The sequence below is a fragment of the Ipomoea nil genome, unplaced genomic scaffold (assembly GCF_001879475.1).
Source record: "Ipomoea nil cultivar Tokyo-kokei standard unplaced genomic scaffold, Asagao_1.1 scaffold0465, whole genome shotgun sequence".
Lineage (NCBI taxonomy): Eukaryota > Viridiplantae > Streptophyta > Magnoliopsida > Solanales > Convolvulaceae > Ipomoea > Ipomoea nil.
This window is the reverse complement of record NW_017616893.1, coordinates 1,554,760-1,575,820: the sequence shown is the minus strand read 5'-3', so window position 1 is coordinate 1,575,820 and position 21,061 is coordinate 1,554,760. Positions and strand designations below refer to the sequence as shown.

At 41.4% G+C, this 21,061-nt stretch overlaps 1 protein-coding gene across 2 annotated transcripts; it reads left to right on the top strand.

Annotated features, from left to right (window-relative positions):
* The first annotated feature begins 9,789 nt into the window (after nt 1-9,789).
* Nucleotides 9,790-19,145, top strand: LOC109173234. 2 transcript variants are annotated; one of them, XM_019322546.1, is made up of 5 exons: nt 9,790-9,800; nt 16,476-16,649; nt 17,256-17,931; nt 17,974-18,829; nt 18,932-19,145. In XM_019322546.1, the coding sequence occupies exons 3-5, from the start codon at nt 17,285-17,287 to the stop codon at nt 18,953-18,955; spliced, it is 1,527 nt and encodes a 508-aa protein (XP_019178091.1). In that variant the 5' UTR covers nt 9,790-9,800; nt 16,476-16,649; nt 17,256-17,284; the 3' UTR covers nt 18,956-19,145. The 2 variants fall into 2 exon arrangements, with proteins under 2 accessions (XP_019178091.1, XP_019178090.1); XM_019322545.1 differs by lacking the exon at nt 9,790-9,800 and having other exon boundaries at nt 16,344-16,649.
* Nucleotides 19,146-21,061: the final 1,916 nt, after the last annotated feature.

The following is a 21,061-nucleotide window of genomic DNA, read 5'->3' as shown; positions in this document are numbered from 1 at the left end:
AGACCAGCTATCAAAGGTCAAGCTTTGGCTGATTTCTTGGTCGAGTGCACCGCCCGGGATACCCGACCCCCCGAGGTTGCGGATCCCGAGGCTGAGTGGTGGTTGTTGGCTACTGACGGGTCGAGTAGCAAGAAAGGGGCAGGAGGAGGAGTGGTGGTTACGAGCCCAGAGGGATTCAAAGTCTATTTTGCTCTCATGTATCAGTTCCATCCGACCAATAATGAAGCCGAGTACGAGGCCTTTGTTAATGGCTTACAGTGTGCTCGGGACTTGGGGGTTGAATACATTCGAGCTCAAACAGATTCTGCGCTCATGGTCGGGTAGGTTCTCGGAGATTATGAAGTCAATGGAGAGCGTTTGCAATTATACCGAGACCTAGCCATGGAGAAGCTTGCTCAGTTCCGGGGGTATACCGTCCGACATATACCCCGACTGGATAATGTCGACGCGGATATCTTGTCTAAGTTGGCTCAAGACGCCCCGGAACATATGTCAAAGATAGCTCAGATTTTGGTGATCCCGAGACATAGCATCCATCGCCTACCGGTCAACCCAATCCAGCCGGTAGAAGACAATTGGATCACCGATTTGAAGGAGTTCCTCGAGCACGGTCGACTTCCGGACGACCCTCAGCGTGCTCGGAAGGCCAAGCTTAGAGCCCCGAGGTTCCAAGTCTTGGACGGTCGTCTCTATAGGCGATCGTATGGAGGCCCTCTTATGCGCTGCTTGACCACATTTGAGGCCGATCTGGTCATGAAGGAATTGCATTCGGGCATATGTTCTTCACATCAAGGAGGTCGATCACTAGCCCGTCGTATCATGCTGATCGGGTACTATTGGCCGTCCCTCCAGCTAGACTGTGAAAAGTTAGCTCGGGAATGTGAGACGTGCCAACTGTTTGCCCGGATGCCTGGACGACCGGCAACCTTCTATCAGCCGGTCACGACCGCAATTCCCTTTGCTAGGTGGGGAGTAGATATCTTGGGCCCCTTCCCTCAGCTCTCCGGTCGGAGAAAGTTCGTGATTGTCGCCATTGATTACTTCTCTAAGTGGATAGAAGCCGAGCCTTTAGCCATGATCACTTCCCAGCAGTGTGCTCGCTTCCTTTGGCGCAATGTGATTTCCCGCTTTGGTGTGCCCGTGCATCTCATCAGCGACAACGGTCGCCAATTCGTAAGCCAGTATTTCCAAAACTTCTTGGCCACGATCGGGACGACTCACGTCCGGTCGTCGGTGGCTTACCCGAAGGGAAATGGGCAAGTGGAGAACGCTAACCGGACGATTTTGGAAGGTCTAAAAAAGAAGTTACACTCGGCTGGTCGTAGTTGGGCCGATGAGTTACCGTATGTACTATGGACTTATCGGACGACCCCGAGGGAAGCTACTTTGGAGACCCCTTTCGCCCTGGTTTATGGAGCAGAAGCCCGACTCCCGATCGAGGCATGGATCCCGACCGATCGAGAAAGAACCTACAATGCGGAGGAGAACGAACATGCGATGGTCGTGGATCTCGATGGGATCGAGGAAAAGAGAGAGTTAGCCGCTCGGCGTATGGCCGAGTATCAGAAGCGAGTCAAGAGTTCAAAGGACGTCCGGGTCAACCCTCGTTACTTTCAGGTGGGAGATTACGTTTTACGACGAAGGGAGGCCAGTCAACCTTTGGAGGGCGGAAAGCTAGCTCAAAATTGGGAAGGGCCGTACATCATCAGTGCTATTATACGGCCAGGTACATACCGACTGGAGACAACGACCGGTCGAGTAATCGAGGGGACTTGGAATTCCGAGCACCTCGTTATGTTTAGGCATTAGCCTATTTTTTGTAATCTTTGGACGAAATGGGGGCTCGACCTGCGAGTTAGTCCCGGTCGTCGGTTGTAATTAAATTTATGGTTGTAAATATTTGTTTAACCGCCTGCGTGCGGGAGGGTTTAATGTATATACGATCGGTGATTGCTCGACCGTTTGCATACGGCGGCCCGGTCGGTTATTTTCTTTACCTTCATTGCATGCAGTTTAATTCATCGTAAAGATACATCGATCGAGCGACCCTATCGACCGGTCAAATGCGCTCCTCTTCGGCGGACATCCGGGTCACGCCACTAATCGGGGAAGCCAGGAGCTCTCAGCATAATTCCCCGATCCACTCAACTTCTTTCCACTATCGCACTCACTCGTGCCTCGAGAGCACAATAGTGTGGGGGCTGGGACAAGGAAGTATCTATAGGCCCGTCGCTCGGGAAAACCCCGACCGTGGGGGCTTACCCATTTTCAAAAATTTCGTCAAGGCCTGGAGATCGGGTAAACCTGATCGGGTTGGCCAGTATGATGTTGAAATTTCATATGCACGACCGGGCCTTAAGCCCACAAGGTCGGGTGTCAAACGAATTCGATTGCTGCATGACCGGGCCAAAAGGCCATGAGGTCGAGCAGTTAGGGTCGGCGCATGTATGACTAAAAGTTCAAAACGCGAAAAGAAAGACGAATGGCACAAGTTAAACAAAAGATGAGTTTCATTAATTGAAAAAAATGCCCGGTACAAATTCGGGACCGGGCTCCCGATTAAGATCATTTACAAAATAAGGGAGCCATAACTACTTCTTCGTCTCCTTCGCTTCATCCCTCTTAGAAGCACCCGCCTCGCTCGGGGTGGTTCCCGTTGACGCAGTCGGGTTGGCCGTAGTCTCCTTTGAGGCAAAGGGGGAAGGACCGGGATCAGCCAAATCGGGAGGGAGTGCAGACAGTACGAGTTGGAGGTCGTCTCCTTCGAGAGCTTGCCCCAATCGCTTCTGAGCTTTCTCAAGCATCTTCCTTTGGCCGGCCTTGAAGGCCCACCGACCAAAGGATAAAATTAGATCCTCCCCGATCTTAGTCCGTCGAGCGGCTGTGAGGAAGGCCGAGCCTATTTTGTCATCCTTAAAAGCTGACTGGGCCAGCTCGTCCGGATTCTCCAGTCGGGTTTTTAATTCTTTGTTTTCCCCGATCGCCCGTTGGGCGACCTTATCCGCCAGGACCCGATCCTCCTCACTCTTCTTCAAGGCCTTCGGGACCTTCTCCAGCTCGGCTTGGATGTCCTTAACCTCCTGAAGACGTCGAACAGCCATCTTCTTGTGACGGTCGGCCTCCTCGGCTAGCATTGCCCGACCTTGTAGAAGTTGAGCCGCTCGGGAGATCTGCAATGAAAAAAATGTTTATAGTCAGCTCGATCAGAAGCACTTACCTCGGCCAGGTCGTGGCCAATCCGTTCAGCCACTTGAGTTGGGGTCATCTTCCCCAGATCTTCTTTAACTGGCCCGGCGTTGCTGATACGGGCCAGTATGGACGACTCGTCCTTGTTTCGCCCGGTCGACGGGCTCGGGCTGTGCTGTTCTCGGCGGCGTTTGATACCGCCCACCTCAGTCACGCCCCGCTCCGGCGCTTTTTCTTTGCCCCGGGCGACTTCCACCCGGGTAATCAATACGTCGCTTGGCTCGACCACAAAGCCTTCGGCCGTCGTGATGGTCGAGGTCCCCATGGGTCGGGCCATCGGAACTTCCTTTTGCCCGGTTGGTTTCGCCTTCAGTTTCTTCTTACCGCCAAAGGGAAATCTTGGCGGGTGGAGGAAGGGAAGTGTCGTTATCTCTGAATTCGGCCATTTCTGCAAAATAAAAAATAAACAGTTAGGTCGGGAAGATAAAGAGCAATCGGGATATTAAGGGTTAGGGAAAGTACTTATCCTCGAACCTTTACCCTTCCTTTTGCCCCGAGCGGGCATCCTTGCAATTGTTACACCCGTCGGCTCGGGTTTGTATTTTTCGGCCAGGTCGTAAACCGGGTCGGGAAGCTGGGCCGCTTCGTAGCACTCGGGCGATTTGAAGATGCGATACTCGTAAATCTCGCTCGAGATCTTGGTCACAGCATCTATGAGGGCCTGGGTCTCGACTGGGATGACTTGCCTTCGAAAATGTTGGCTCCAGACCCTTTCGACCGGGAGGATCCACGGATCGTACTTTACCGAGAAGATCCGGTTCTTCCACCCCCGGTTGTTCCCGGGCAGCCCCTCAATCGAGCACTTATCTGCTCGGGACTGCGTCATCAGGAATCCACCCCCGTATGCGGCTGCCAGCACCTTCACTTGGTAGACGAAGTTGAAGAGTTCCATGGTGCAGGCTAAGTTGTGCCGATTACAAATTTGGGGGAAGCACGCAATCATCCGATGCGCGTTCGGGCAGATCTGACCGAGTACGACCTTGTAGTAGCCCAGGAATGCGGTGAGGAGGCTGGAGAAGGGGAACGTGATCGGGGACATTAACGAATCGTAATGCATCCCGAGCCACTTTTCCCGGTGCCGCTCGATGATATTCCCGAGCTGCCTGCTGGTGTCGAACTCGACCCGACCGGCGAGAGTTGCCGCGATTCTGCTTGCTTCCCCTTTCGTCAGCAAGCTCATCTGGCCTTCGACGCTCTCGCTGTTGAGGAACTCAAACCCGTCCCCGCTTGGCGCCGCCGGCCCGGCCGGGTCTTCCTCGACCGCTTCCGCTTCATTTGCCCGGTGTCCCACCTCGGGCTCAACCTGAGGGTAATCCCCTATTACCCTCGTAGGCGTTTCCCTAATGCCTTCATCCGGGGAATTTCGTCCGCTCGTGGACGTCTCATCGCTCCCCGACCCGCTGGAGCTCGACCCCGATGTCCCCGACGAGCTCGATGACCCTTCTGGCTCGGGGGCTCGGTCGGGTATGTGCTGTGGTCGTTGCTCGACCTCTGGAGAGTAAGACATGATGTCCACCTCCTCGCTGCTCTGCTCGATCGTGTTGTCGTAGTCTGCGAATGAAGTGTTCTGGCTATCCGAATCCGACATGTTTTTCTACCTAAAGGTCGGTCGGGGGTTAGTACAGGGTTCGGGAAGATAGATCGGAGTTAGTTCTACCCTACTCCTACGCAAAGCTAAAAACAAAGCAAGAGCTAAAGAGTAAAGAGCTTACCAATCAAGGAAACTTCGCTGAAGTTTGTGAGTAAGTTGCTCGATTGATCTGCTGAGTAGCTCGCTCGGGACTCTCTGAGGGTGCCGATTGGATCAGAAGATTGAGGAAAGTTCAAATGAAGGCCTCAAGGGCCTATTTATAGGAGAGCATTTGGGCAGGAAACCAATCCACTTGCGCGATGTGACCCGCACTGACTCCGAGGCAACCGTTGCAGTCGTAGATGCCGGCAGTCGCCGACACGTGGCAAGAAGAGGAATGACAGCTGGCCGGTCGGTTAGGTAGCCGACGGTTGGGCTTCTTTATCCCGTCCCGTTTTTTCCCGGACGGCCAAAAAGGCCCGGGCTGGGGGGGCTTTTGGTAGGGAATATCCCGACCGACATAGCTCTACCCCGAGTGGTGTGCCTTTGTTTCTGTCTTCTTGTTTTTGCAGGTAACAGGTCGGGCTTCATGTGAAGAACCCGGTCGGGGTCCGACTGGGAGTTGCCCGAGCGATAGTGTCGACCACCGAGCGGTAGCCCTTTCGCGAGAGAGCTGACAAAGGACACGTGGCGGCTCTTTATGACGACAGATAGGGCACCCGGGAGGATGACACGTGGTGGCTACGTGGAGAGCATGCCGAACGACCGGATTTGTGTCTTCGGCGCAGCGGCTATAAATACCCACAGTAGCTACAGTGTAGGGGACTTTTTGGACGATCGATAGGTTGTTACTAGAGAATCCCGACTGCAGTCAGTCGGCGCTCAGAGCAACTAAGTAGATTGTACTCAGGGCCTTTACCGCGATCAATAAAGATATTTACTTGCTTTAATTGGTCTCGGGTTTATTTAATTATTGCTTACGTAGAATTAGCAGTATCAATATATATATATATATATATATATATATATATATATATATATGTTTAAGTTCCAGTGCGGGTGAATGCTTTCCGTGCAGTTGTGCGGGTGACTAATGTGCGTGAGTTTTGTACTTAATGTGCGTGAATCTTGTGCTTAAGATGCGTGAGGTGCGGGTGAATGCTTTCCGTGCAGTTGTGTAGGTGATTAATGTGCGTGAGCCTTGTGCTTAAGATGTGTGAGGTTTTTGCTTAATGTGCGTGAGTTTTGTACTTAAGGTGCATGAGTCTTGTGCCTAAGGTGCGTGAATTGTGTGCTTAATGTGCCTGACTGTGTACTTAATTAATGTAAGTTGTTGTTGAAACTTTAAAGTGCATGAATTTTGTACTTAATGTGCGTGAGTTTTGTGCTTAAGGTGCGTGAGTCTTGTGCTTAAGGTGCGTGAGTTTTGTACTTAATGTGCGTGAGTGTGTACTTAATTTGAGTTGTTGTTAAAACTTAAGGTGCGTGTGTTTTTGTGCTTAAAGTGTGTGAGTTTTGTGCTTAAGGTGCGTGAGGGTTGTGTTTAAGATGCGTGAGTTTTGTGCTTAAGGTGCGTGAGTTTGTGTTATGAATGTATTTTGTTTGTGTGTTTAATGTGTGTCTGTTGTGTACTTAAAGTGTGTCAGTGTAATACTTAATGTGAGCCCACCCGCACAATTGCACTGTAAGCACTATCCGCACCTGATCCCTTCCATATATATATATATATATATATATATATATATATATATATATATATATTCACACACACAAAAAGAAAATGATAAAAATAAATTGTAGTTAAAAAAAGAATTTAGGAAGAGAATTGAAGTGATGGATTATGTGATGAATATTGATTTTAATTCATGTTATAATATGGACCAAATATTGTAATTGAAGCGTTTGCTTCATCTCAACTAAAAATCTAAGCTGATTGTTAGGCTTTACATTATTTATGTTTATACGTTATATATTATATTAGAGTTAATTCCATCAGAGGTCCCTTGTTTTTTATGACAATTTCAAATTTAGTCCAGACTATCATTTTTGCCATTTAACATTCCAGACTATTATTTTTGGACACTTTTATTCCTACTCATGACTTTTCATTATTTTTCTTTTATTATTTTTACGGTTTCAACGTGTTTAATTGGTTTAGAACTTTAGGTAACCTCTGATTTTTAGTAACCATGCATATTTTTCAACTCATTTTTAGTAAAGTTCTAAACCAATTAAATCGGTTGAAATCGAAAAAATAACAAAAGAAAATTATAAAGAGACAAAAATACCCTTACTAAAAATAGGAAAAATCATGAGAATGACTAAAAATGTCCAAAAAGAGAAAATTACACTTTTGGTCCTGTGACTATATGGGTCTTGTTAATTTCAGTACTTGACTTTAAAAACTAACATTTTAGTCCTGTGACTATGCAATTATTAACACATTTGGTCCACCGTGCGAAATCACCAGCCAAATGTCGCCGGAAAGTTGTAATATCATTTTAATTTGTTTAATTCAAGGGCAATATGGTCATTTCAAGTTCTTCTTTTTCTTACATTCTCCTTCCTACTTTTTTTTTTTTTTTTTTTTTTGTCGTCAACGCCTCCAACAGCAATATGAGATTACTTCCTCCATTGACAACGCCGTCGTCAACCACCGTCGGTCCTTTGAGTATTGTACACATTTTCTTAGGCCCAATTCCGTTAAGAAAAGCTGGGATCCACTAAACATATTGCTGTTAGTTTTTGCTATTCTTTGTGGTGTTTTTGCACGGAGAAACGGTGACGTTCCCGCCGCCGACAGCGCAGGAGTTTCTGCAGTTGAATATTCTGGTCAGAAAGTGTATGATTCCGGCACCGCCACCTCCACCTCTGCCGCCGCCGCCAAGTGTATGATTCTGGTCGGAAAGTGTTCAATAATTTATTCAGAACACTAGTCAAAGTAGCAGTTTAAAGAATTTATTCAAAATAGGGAGCATAACTTCAACTCCTCCTCCCCCACCTCCTTCAATTCTCAATTCTATATTAAAAAGTGGAAACAACTAAAGCATGCGACATTTGGCCGGTGAGGAAGCATAATTTAACGTAGCAGTAGATCGTTAATTTAACATAGCAGTAGATTGGTCGCCCTCCGACATTCCGACACCCTTGCCAAACATAGCAGATAATTTCTAGGCGGAAAGAACTCCACGCTTTGGGCGGTTCTGCCGCCGACGATAATTACGAAACCGTCACGTAGCATTTGATTGGTGGCGTACCACCGGCCTTGAGAGAGCTGAACGTCCTCAAGTTCTCGGCAAAGAACTCTGGGATTTTCCTTGCAACCGGAAATGCGTGGCGAACTGTCTTCTCCGGCACTGGCGCAAAGTTCTCGGCAAAGAAGGAAGAAGAAGTATGAAGGAAAACGGAAGAAAAAGAAGAAATTTGAAATGACCATATTGCCCTCTGGATTAAACAAATTAAAATAATTTTACAACTTTCCGGCGATATTTGGCCGAGTGGACCAAATGTGTTAAAAATTGCATAGTCACGGGATTAAAGTGTTAGTTTTTAAAGTCAAGTACTGAAATTAACAAGACCTCTATAGTCACAGGACCAAAAGTGTAATTTTCTCTGTCCAACAAATAATAGTCTGGGGTGTTAAATGACAAAAATGATCATCTGGGACTAAATTTAGAATTTTCATCAAAGACAAAGGACATCTGGTTGAATTAACTCTATTATATTATATATGCTCTTGAAACATGTTTCTATTTCCTTTATTCAAATTTCAAGTTTATAATACGATCCTACACATTAGTTTCACAAGAGATTGTGAAATGGTATTTAAGTTGGGATCGACTTTTAAACTAATTTTTGTGATGGGATCAATTCAAGCATCATAACATTGGAGCTCTTGTTCATGCATATATAGCGGGAAAGGGTTATCTAGAAGATGGATATCTACTTTGTGTGTGATAAGGTTCAAGGGGAACCAAGAAGAGTTCTGTATGAAAAGGCTATTCGATTCATAGTGAGAACTATCTAGAGTGAGAGTCATCTATAACGGAATGAGCAACTTAAAGAAGTGTTACTTAGTGTTTGATAAGGTTCAGAATATGTGAAGTCATTCAAAAGTAAAAAAGGGTTACTTAGTATCAAGAAAAATTATAAACACGATGTCATGTAGGGAGTCATTTCAATATGGAAAAATAGCATTTTTTGGTATTGTTTTTGGTATGAAAAACTGAAACATGAATAGGTTATTATTTCAAATTACACATAAAGCAAAAAATGTAGGAAAAATTGTAAAATTTGTTTGACAGCATAACTTATTACTATCTTTTTTTTAAGTGATAACTTATTACTATCTTGTTCACTTAAATTAATCAGCTAGAGGTTAAATGTTGTTTTCGTTACACATTAAAATTTCAATTTTGAGGCGAAAATTTCTCCTATTTGGTATTACATCCTTTTCATTTTTCTCCAAATCCACTTCATATATCCAATCTATATATTATTTTCTGGTTCGCATTTGACACGCAATTCGTTTAATAATATAATGAAATCAACGTAACAACCTTTTGTTAATCAATTTTTCATGTTTGCCTCCATAAACCCCTCACTAACGTATCACCATTACCATTAGATTAAAGGCCCCCTCCCTCCCCTCCCTACAGACACATATATACACTACCTGGAACAACTATGTGTTCTAACAAAAATTCATTTCTGGAAATTTTATTTTGGATTGAATGGATAGATTCAAGTTTATTTCATTGTGGGGTGTTTGGTAAATAGCTGTTAGCTGATTGGGTTAGTGGGCTTGACTAGTTGATAGCATTAGCTGATTGTAGAAATGTGTTTGGTAAATTAGCTATTAGCTGATAGCTAATTACATGTAAAATGGCTTTCTCAAAAATCTGATTGAAAAACTTGCTTTGAGTAACTTTTTGAACTTTAACATTTTGGAGCAATAAACTGTTACAAAATAGTTAGCCTATAGGTCAATTTTGACTTATTTGACTACTATTAACTCTTTGACTTAATTAAAAAATCAATATAAGTGATAGGATATATACCCCGGAGTCTGTGTTTCCGTTTATAGTCAGGTCGGAGTCAAACGATTCGGGTCCTGGTCGCCGGATCGAGGTCAAAGGTGGCGGGTTTGGTGACGGGTCAAACCCGCCACCTTCTTGGGCCTATAAAAGGGCTTCTAGCCCTTCAAGTTAAGGGGGTTCCCTTCTACTCTATCTCTAGAAAACATAAGTTAAGGGGTTCCCTTCTACTCTATCTCTAGAAAACATATCCTATCCCTTCTCTAAACCCACAAGAGACTATCAATAAGAGAATACTTGAGCTACATTATATGGTATACTCTATTGTTCATACACACTACATACCGTACATACATCCTATATATACGAGAATTAGTACTATCAATAAGTGTTTGGTTAATTAACTTTTTGTAACTTTAAAATGCTAAAATTTAAAAAGCTACTCAATTGACCTTCTACAAAGTTTTCGTGTTCATCTTTTACTCTAGTTCGCTAAACGTAGTAGATGGTTCAGGTGAGAATATACATGCACCTCCCTTTGTAAAAAGTGTAAACACATTCACATTCGTTATCTTGAGAAATTAAAGACTAGTATCTTATAATTAGTAAACTTTCAAGTTTGTAATAATTATAAAATGAGTCTCGCTCTTAACATTTTTTAATAATTATAAAATTAACCCTATATATATATATTTTTTTTTTATCAAAACACTCAACCAATGATGAACCTTGGTTGATGGTTGAGATTAGCCATTACTTTTTACAAGTAGACCAGTATTTCAATTTGATCATGTGTATTATATATATTAAAAAAAAAAGTTTAATTTGTTCATTTGAATGATTTGTTCACTTTAACAAATTCCAAATCCCATCTAATCAGCTATGCACGTGGCAACATTTAAATGGTGGGGAAGGTTATTCATTATTGCCTGTGGGCAAACCTTAATAGCCGTTGAACCGGGCATAACGACTTTTTAAATTTTTAATGAGTATGGTTGTGGCTTTAACTAGCAAAATATGCACGTTGACTTGTAATGATGTTAATTAAAAGAAATTAATACCACTACACCCCATATCATTTTATTATTTAATTTTTAATGTGTTGATTAAATATTAATTTTATAATTAATTTTTTTATTTTTTAACGTTCACTTAATGTATATTATTTGGAAAATGTCATTTGTTACAATATCGTTAATATATTTTATACTTTTGAAATATATCTTACGTTTTGTAAAATTATACTCTTTTACATATATATGATAAAAAATCGGTAAAAACTTTACAAAATATAAAATATTCAAAAATTTCCCAATATGCTTTAAAGTATATATTGTTTTCTTATATACCAATCAAAAAGCTGCTTTCTCATTAATTTTTTATTGCACCACACTCCCGCTCTCAAGAGTCAAATAAACTGCACGTTCATAGGGCCCATGGACATCATCTTGCCTTTTGCTTTTTGGGTCAAAATTTGATTTAAATATTTAGACAATTATTATATTAATTATAAACTTTTTTAATAATTATAATATTTGTTCAACAATTGGGATGAGATTAAAATCTGAAAACTTTGTTAGAAAAATAACAGTAATGCCATCAAACCACAATGCACTTGACAATTATATACTTATTTTTAAAAATTAATTAAGATTTTGTTGAAACATTTTTAGTTATAGAGAAGATTATAATGGATTACCAACATCTTACATGTTCTATAGTTATTACTCCATCCATGAGTAATTGTCTCATGTTCCATGTTTCAGTCTAATGTGCCTCCTCTTGTCATTAATGTTAGGCCCCTAACGGGAACTAAAAAAATGTTGGTGTAATAATATGCTATCAAAGATTGTACTTTGTGCTCTTCCAACTGTACAACGCCAAATTAAAATCCTAATCTATCCTCATTCTTTTTAGTTTTACCAAATTAAAATGTCAAATTAAACAAATTCTATTAAGCTCAAGTGACAGTGATAATTTTGTAGTTTAAGTAAAATTGGATGGCAGTTAACTACTGGTCTTCTTCAAACAAATTATGACAGCAAAAGTACAAAATTATCTCTGCCTACTACCGACATTTGAAAAAAATTAGTCTCTGCCGACTACCGAAAGGAGAAGCACAAGCCAAACCATACGATACTGACAATCAGAAGAATTTGGTCTTTGCCGACTACCAAAAGGAGAAGCACAAGACGAACCAGGTAATAATAACAGTTCGTTTGTTTCATGAATATTGAATATTGAGGAAAGCTTTTAGGAATAATAAATTTTAGAAATGATGAGGAGTCAAACAATGAGAATGAGTATGTCTCAATATCATGAAGATTTGTGGCTCACAGAGCTTATATATATAAGTTATTTTAGATCGTACTCCACACATGGTGACATGGTGAATTTTGTAATGTATGCATGATTTCTTATCTGGCTTTAGGTAGAGTTGATGAAGAATGCGAGATATATAATATATGTAACATCTGAAGGAGAAACTGCAAAGTTCAAGAAAATTGTCTATGATCCTTGTAGTGATTATCTTTTATTTATTTGCTTTAATTATACGAATTGAGCATTAATTAATTCGCGCAAAACGCGTGTTCGATGAGAATTCAAAATTCAATTCAATGCAGAACGATAAGATTACAGGAGAGTATATCTGAGTCTATCTCTAACTACTCCTATCTAACAGGATACAAGAAGAAGACTTATTCTAACCATATCCGGACCATTATAGTCCTCCGAGGACATTAGCATGCCGGCTTCGGGAGTTGCATGGGCCGTGGCACCCGTGTCCGGATACCACGCGTCGGCCGATGGCGCGGTTGTGACCGGTGACTCGCCGGAAACGGCCACATGTGCCTGCGCGGGCGGTTGCGTTGTGTAACGCTTATAGCAATAGACCGCGGTATGCCCCTGCGATCGACAAATTTAACAACGGGGACCCCACGCTGATTCCGGCCACCATGCTGGTTCCGACCACCAGGTCCGCCTCGCCAATTGGACTGCCGGCCTCCATCGCCGGCACTGTGAGTGCCACCGGAGTGACGATCGCCTCTGCCACTGCCTCGACCTGCATATAAGGCCGTAAGTGCGCCATTGACGCCTCCATCTGCGAAGTCACCTGCCAAGATGAAATCGGCAGCTTGCAGATGATCCGCCAAGTGCGGCAGTGAAACCGGTGCGTGGGCAGTGAGGGAAGCCGCATATGCCCTGTACTCTGGTCGCAATCCTCTCATAACATACAAGTTCTGTTCCGCCATGGACAACGGCTGCCCCGCCTGCGCAAGAGCTTCAACCAGTAGCTCCGCCTTCCCTAGGTAATCACCCGGCATCGACGCCCCTTGCCGTAGCGCCTGGAACTGGCCTAGCAAACTTAGGCACCTCGCCTGCGTATTGGAGCCGAGAGCGGTGCAGATGGACGTCCAGACTTCGGCGGCGGTATTCCGGCCAACCGCAAGATGTAGAACTTCATCGGACATCGATGAAATTAGCAGGGAAAGGATCGATTGATCCTGGAGCACCCACGCTTTGTACGCCGGGTTCGGGGTCGACGCCGTGGTGGTGGTGGCGCCGGAGACGGCAGTGATCATCGCCGGCGGACACGGGGTGGTGCCATCAACGAACCCGATCAGATCCTGTCCTCTGAGAAAAGGGATGAGCTGCGTTCTCCAAAATAAGAAATTCCTGGAGTTGAGTTTCATGGAAATAAAATGATGTGCGCCGGCCAAGGGGTTAGCGTTGCCGGAGACGTGCCACCGGCGGTGGACGGGGTTCGCTCCGATGAATTCGATGACATGGGTAAAGAGGGGGTTAGGTGTTTTGCGGTGGCGGATCGTGTTTAGGCTGATACCAGATGAGAATTCAAAATTCAATTCAATGCAGAACGATAAGATTACAGGAGAATATATCTGAGTCTATCTCTAACTACTCCTATCTAACCGGATACAAGAAGAAGACTTATTCTAACCATATAAAACTAACCATAAGTTATAAACATAAAATAATAATAATAATACTCACATGTTCTAACTAGTATAATAATTACTATAAAATTCGATAATGTGGTAAAAAATCTCCAACTAGACCCCACCTTAATTTCTAAGCGTGACATTATGCCATTTCCATATTAATTATTATATCATTGCAAGGGATCGGAATTTATATAAAGTAATTAAAGTCTTGAAATGGGATTTTAATTTATTAACCAAAAGAAGCATCATTATATAAAGTAAAGTCTTGAAAGAATTCGCTATGAAGGACAATATAAGTACCAATCCAGCTAAATATTCATAATCAATTGAGCTAAAGCACACTCATTTATATTTGCTTTGGTTAGAAAAAGTCTTCAATCAAAGGAAAATATTATAAAACGTTCATATAATAATGGGAAAATGGCACTTTTCCTCCTGTGTTATATGCTTATAGCACTTTTTCCCCCTGAGTTATTCATACATTCACATTTGCCCCCTCAATTATTATAGAAGTGGCGATTTTTTCCCCTGATAATATTAAATGGACATTTCTACCTTTAAAATAAATATTTTATTTATTTCTCTTCTTCAACAAATTATTGCTTATACGTAGGGATGACCATGGTTCGGTTTGAACTGAACCAAACACTATAGCAATCAAATTAAAAATTTTCGGTTATGATTCATAACATAACCCAATATTTGGGTTTCCGTTTATTAAAATCGTGAACTGGAAAAAAATGGATCCTGAACCGTGAACCGGAGGTTCAAATCGGACAACTACTAGCAATAGCTTAAATTAGAATTATAATATTTGCAAATAGTGTATGTTTTTTTTCCGCATTTATATTGACTCTCACATATAAGTATATATAATCGCGGTTTGAGTTTTATTTTGAACCTTCGGTTCACGATTTTGGATCCAATTTGAACGGTTGGTTCAAACTTTCTTTTAAAATTTTATTTTTTTATTTTTAAAATATTCTAAATTCAACACTTAATGTATTTTATTTTTTCAAATCGTGGTTATAATTTGTTGGAGAAGAAAAATAAATGAAATATTTATTTTAAGAGTAAATATGTCCATTTAATATATCGGGGGGAAAAACTGCCACTTAAATAATTTAGGGAGAAAAAGTGTTATAAGTATATAACAAAGGGGGAAAAAGTGTCATTTTCCCTATAATAATTAATAAGAATCAAAATAAAGCAAAAGTGTTGTGAAATTGAGATATATCCTCGTGTGAACAGTGTATCATCTCGATTGCATGAAGGTAATAGGAATATAGTAAAGTAAAAAGATCGAAGACTAGAGATATAAAAAGAATCATCAATCTTTTATTAATCATCATATCTTTCAGTATAATAATATATATAAGAAACAATTTTAGTATAATTACAATATTACAAAGAATTAAGATATATTATCATAATATAATACCTATAGTAATATCCATATATTTTTTTTCACAACAAAAACATAATTATATGAATAACTCCTGTCACTTTATGACATAAGTCATTAGCATGACCATTAAATCAGAGATGAAAATGAAGGGTTAGTGATACCTTTTTCATCTCTCGGGTCATTAATGAATTCTCTAGTTAAGAGCCCATTTAATCTATTAATATTAACATTAGTTATAATTTTTAAATATTATTTTATGAATATTATGATATGTTATGAATTAAATATCTATACTATTTTGTTGATTTAATTATGAATTTAGTAAAAAAGTTATTTCTAAAGTTTTATTTTATAAAAGGAAATTATATTAACATACCTAGTTGGGTTTTAACATGTTACCGTGTCGTATCGTGTTGTGTAAGTCTGAAACTTGTTAATTAAGTAAACGTGTTTATCGTGTTAATCCGTTTAAAAATTATGTTCGTACTTAGAATTATCACCTATTAGCTTTTATGGGTTGTTTTCATATTTAGTATTATTATATGCGTGTCGTTACCGTGTCAACCTAATAATAACGAATTGTCATGCCTATAAACATCATATCCATAGATGTGAGTGAAATTCATATGCAAATAAACAATTCTTCTTGTAACAAAAAGTGGAATCCCGCTCCAAATTTACTCACTGCACTACTACGTACTGGGTAAGACTTATTCTTAATCTCTTGTGACAAATTTTACTTCTGATGAACTGTCTCTCTTTCCAACAACTAATCATATGAAGTAGAAAGATAGAATGGTGGATAAATCAAATTTGGCCACAATATTTTCATGTCTCTCTCCTTGGCCAATTTCAATCCCTCCCGAATCTCTCACAATTTAAGAACAAAAAAAAAAAAAAAAAAAAAAAAAAAAAAAAAAAAAAACCATTTCTCATCCCAATTAGTAAAACCCACCCACCATCCAATTCATAACCAATAATTTTTATCGTGGAGCGAAAGCCTTGAATTTGTATGTACCAATTTTCTGGATAATTAAACTCCCTTACAATTCGGGTCAATGTAAACGAACCATCCAATCCAAGAACATAGCACCCTTTTTCCTTTTTGTAAAAGACAAACCAAGAAGCCGTTACGCCAATAAAGAAATGGGTTTTCTCCTTTTCTCCTCCCTGGGGCATTTTTTTCCTTCAAAAATTTGAATCAGGTTGCCCTTCTGATTCAATTCGATCATCATTTTCTTGGGGATTAGGGAGGGAGAGTTACCGTTTCTTGGTTGTCATCATTTTTTCTTCAAAAATATCATTTGATTAGGATCTTTTTTCTTCTTCTTCTTCTCCTTCTTGTAGTTGTTGTTGTCCTAGTCAGATTGTTGTTGTATCAGATGTGTGATAGGCATTTTCTGTCTCATCTCTCCTTTTTTCAGGTAAATTCAATCTCTTCTCTCTTCATAATCATATGTATTATAATATAAATTGTTTTGTTTTTATGCTGTGATCATCATGCTTGATTTTATATATAGATTTCCTCCATTGGTAGAAATGTCAGTTTTCTTGAAGATTGAAAATGATGACATGGAATTATTGGATTTGTCTTTTTGCAGTTTTTTTCTAGATTCTGAATCTTTTGATTGCAAACATATGCCCAATATTCTTTCTTACATGGATTGCTAAAATTTCATATCTTGTTGAGATTTTGTATAATTTGTTTTGTTATTTGGAAAAAAAAAAAAAAAAACATTCAGATCAAGTGCTTACCATTATGCCAAAAACTGTAGTTAGTAGCGACTGACATCACATTTTCGAGGGGCAGACTTGACCCTTTACTGGTCTCCGTCTAACAATTCCTCTAGCTATGGTGATGACCCTTTACCGGGCTTCTGCCCAACAAATTGATGGGCATAGCCCTTCACCGGCCTCTGCCCAACAAATTGATGGGCATAGCCCTTCACCGGCCTTTGCCCAACAAAAACGAAGAAATTTCTTGTTTTTAATAGTATTGAGTTGTGTAATTTTGATTGTGAATGCAACAGGTGTTGTAGGTTGTAGAGTGGTGGTTGCTATGGCTGAGGGTGGGGGGGTATCATCACAAGTTGATATAGCTTCTTTGAAAGAAACACTTTGTGCACAGCAAAAGCTTCTCCAGAGTCTTTACGGCGAATTGGATGTGGAAAGGGAAGCGTCGGCTAGCGCAGCTAGCGAGGCGTTGTCGATGATATTGCGTCTCCAGGGGGAGAAGGCGACGGTGCAGATGGAGGCGGAGCAATACAAGAGGTTGGCGGAGGAAAAGATGTGCCATGCCGAGGAAGCGTTGGCGATTTTTGAAGACCTTATCTTTCAGAAGGAAATGGAGATAGCTGCACTAGATTATCAGGTGCAGTCTTACAAGTACAAGCTGATGAGCTTGGGCTGTGCTGATCCTGGGGGCACCACCGAGATCAAATTCCCCGAGCATTTGTTGCAGTTGAACGAGAGTGTAATGGGAGATGCGGGTCTTCAGAGCCTCTCGAGGAGGAACTCTTTTCCCGTGTTTCCTCTCAAGTTAAGGAGGAGTGCTAATGGAAGAGAGAACTCTCCTAGCCCCGAGGTTGAGTTCGGCTCAAAGTTAGTCGATGAGCGTGAGCAGATATGCCACGAGATGATGATGATGAACGAACCCCCTCATAGTTCTTCAGATTATGTGGAGAAAAAAACCGAGACCTATGCTGCCGGGACCGGGATCGGGACCGGGAGCGGGGGCGGGAGCGGGAGCGGGGGCATCACTTCATACTGGGAACAGATTAGAAAATTAGACGAACGAGTGAAATTGATAGCGGGAGTTGGAGTTGGAGTTGGAGCTGGAGCGGGACCATCAATTCACACGAATTTTAGGCGTGAAACGAGGTCTCCCTCACCGTTCTCCTCTCTAAGAGGCTCTACTTGTGATCTAACAAGATTAGGGGGCGGAGGAGGAGGCGATATGGATCGAAGTATTAAGTATCCGGGAAGTACTTCCGAAAATGAAAACAATACAGATTTCCCTCGCTCCCCGAATGTCCTTGATGTTTTTGAAGTTCCTCAAACCGACGATGAAATCCCAATGCCGCCTATAAGAAACGAGGGAAAGCTTACTTTGCAGCAGGATTGCAATACGAGGCTTGAAAAACCGGATTCTCTCCCAAAGGACTCCTTAAATTTATCCGAGAAAGATAAAAGGGATTTGCTCAAGAGACTGCTCGCATTTCCTCCTCGTCGTCAAGACAACAATGCACGAAGATTCAGCGAAGGAGGGTCAACATCTGTTCTTAACATAAATTTCGAAAACGTTCATCAGCCCACAACATCAAGCGGTAACGCTCACGATTCACAAACGCACGAGCCGCTTCCTCAGCCCGATAGGCCATCTGAGATAATCGAGGCCGAGAGAGAATCATCACCACCACCACCCTCCTCCTCCTCCTCCTCCTCCTCCTCCCCCTCGTCCCCCAATAGGGAAGTAGAATTGCTCAACTTGTTACATGAGATCAAAGCACAACTTAATTCGTTGCACACCGAGGTTACTGATTTGAAAACCAACAAGTCTTCTTCATCTGAAGCCAACGAGCTATCCCTAGCTTCTCTCAAGGAGGTAACACTTTTTCTTGCTTACACATTCCTATATATATATATATATACATATGCAAAAGAAACAAGGAAAACCTGACCACTTAAACGATATTGGTAATTACAGGCAATGGTTTACTTTTGGCTCTGATATAGTGAGCTAAAACCGCCCACCAAAGCAGATGGATCGCTGGAAAAGCCATAGAAACGGGTTGCTGGTTATTGAGGTTGCAATCATGTATGTTCATTACAATGACTCTCTTCTCTCTATTAATAGGGGCAGGATGTATATGATGTAAAGCCTGTGTGCCCAATTTTTTTTTTTTTTTTTTTTTTTTTTTTTTTACATAATGGAATGAAGCTTTTACTCATCCACTATGAAGATTATTGTCAGATTACATGATGTAAAAACTTAACTATATTCTTCATCAACTAACAGTATACCCACAAACTGTAGTTTCTGTAAAGAAGAATATAAGTTGGTTCATCTGCACAATTTTCAAATACTTTTGTGAATAACTTTTTTGAGACTTTTCCTGCGTGTTTGGTACAATGGAATTGTAATTTTTTTCCAATATAATTTATGAGCTTGTAAAATTTTATTGTTTGCTTGGAGGAATTTGCAATTCCGCCGAATTACAATGCGGCCTCCTTTCATGGACTTTACCTTCACGCCAATGGAAAGAAAAAAAAAAAAAAAAAAAAAAAAAAGTAATGTGTGGATGAATTTTGTCATTGTTTTGTTTACCATGCACGAGTCTTTATTATTATTGCACAACAAGTCTTAGGTCCGGGCTCCGGCCTCCACGGCCCTCCCCGGACGTTCACCTTTCCACCCTCTGGCTTCGGGGCCAAAATGCAGGGACCTAGGACCCAAGTCCCAGGTCCGAGCCCTCGACCTCTACAACCGACCCCAGACGATCACTGTTCCACCCTCGGATCCCTCCTCCAAGGCTTGGGAAGCTGGATTTGGCTCAAACCCAACGAATACCGTGGGGGTTTGGCTTAGTCTTGTAGCCCACCACAAAGTCAGCAAAGTTAGTTGGATATTTCCAATAAGTATAAATTGTTATTTAATTAGTTATTAAAGTTCATGCTTTTTTCCCTTACAAAATATCACAATCATTATGTCTTATTACTACAAGCTTATTCTAATATTCTAGCTCTAATTTATTCAATACTACTAAATTCTACTCAATTATATATCCACTTTATCCATATATTTTATGCGAGCTAATTTGATCCGTTTAGAACCCGGGTCATTTAGTTCCATCAACTTTTCAATCAATATGTAATATTTGGGTTGAAGAGTTACTTATCATGAAACTTGTAATTGATAGGGTTTATACGTGCATAATCGAACGTGTGCAAGGTAAACCGACCAGAACTGAACGACCCCAAGTCCCTCTAGAACGCTTCCCGATCACCCCGGTCAAATCAGACTGGGATAATGCATATTCCTCCCCACAAACCTACTTCGCATCCTTCTCGGACTGAAAAAAGTAGTCAAGTCACGCCCCATCACCCTTTTTAATCTCCTTAAGGCATTTGCATAGTGTCTCCTGACCAATGAACCCGCATATTCCACGTACAGAACATGTCAGAACCCCGACATGTGTCCCTAAAGCCACCTATATAAGGTGCATTTATTACTCAGTAGGAATATGATTTTTCACTTTTCAACTACCCGAGACCTATCCGACCTAATTATCCCTGTTACCGGCCTCAGTTCACTTGACCTATTTGGAATGAGCCAATCCGGATCGTATATTATGTAATTAATCATATCATTTTTAACGTTGTTTAATTTTTAGAGATTGAGGGAGAGTAAGTCAAGTTAACAGTCTACCGTTCCCGAAAGCTATGACTAATCATTATCAAAACTTCTTCCTTGAAGAATACCACATCATCGACATTGCCGACTTTTGTTCACAAGTTTGAATTATATATCATAGATGCCCTATCTTGTGCACAAAGGTCGGCAATTCACCATTTGACACTTGTGTTTGGACTTTAATTGCCGGTTGTGCCAATTCCCAATTCTCAGAATATAACCCATATGTCCCACCAACCAATCCAATTACGTATGGAGTACCACCAGTTCTAACTCAGGCTCATGATGCAACAACTTGGCAATGGTGGCTAAATGCCGCCCGATATTATATAGGGAATACGGTGGCATATGCCCTTTATTGATAGATGTTAGCTGTTAGCTGATTATGTTAATTAGAGGGTATAAATAGTTGGTAACATTAAC

What these genes read in the sequence shown, in the direction of transcription:
- LOC109173234 (XM_019322546.1), top strand. Translation starts at nt 17,285, where the DNA reads ATGGCTGAGGGTGGGGGGGTATCATCACAAGTTGATATAGCTTCTTTG. An exon ending in AAAACCGAGACCTATGCTGC is followed by an intron (nt 17,932 to 17,973) that starts CGGGACCGGGAT and finishes CGGGAGCGGGAG; the next exon opens with CGGGGGCATCACTTCATACT. An exon ending in CCCTAGCTTCTCTCAAGGAG is followed by an intron (nt 18,830 to 18,931) that starts GTAACACTTTTT and finishes TGGTAATTACAG; the next exon opens with GCAATGGTTTACTTTTGGCT.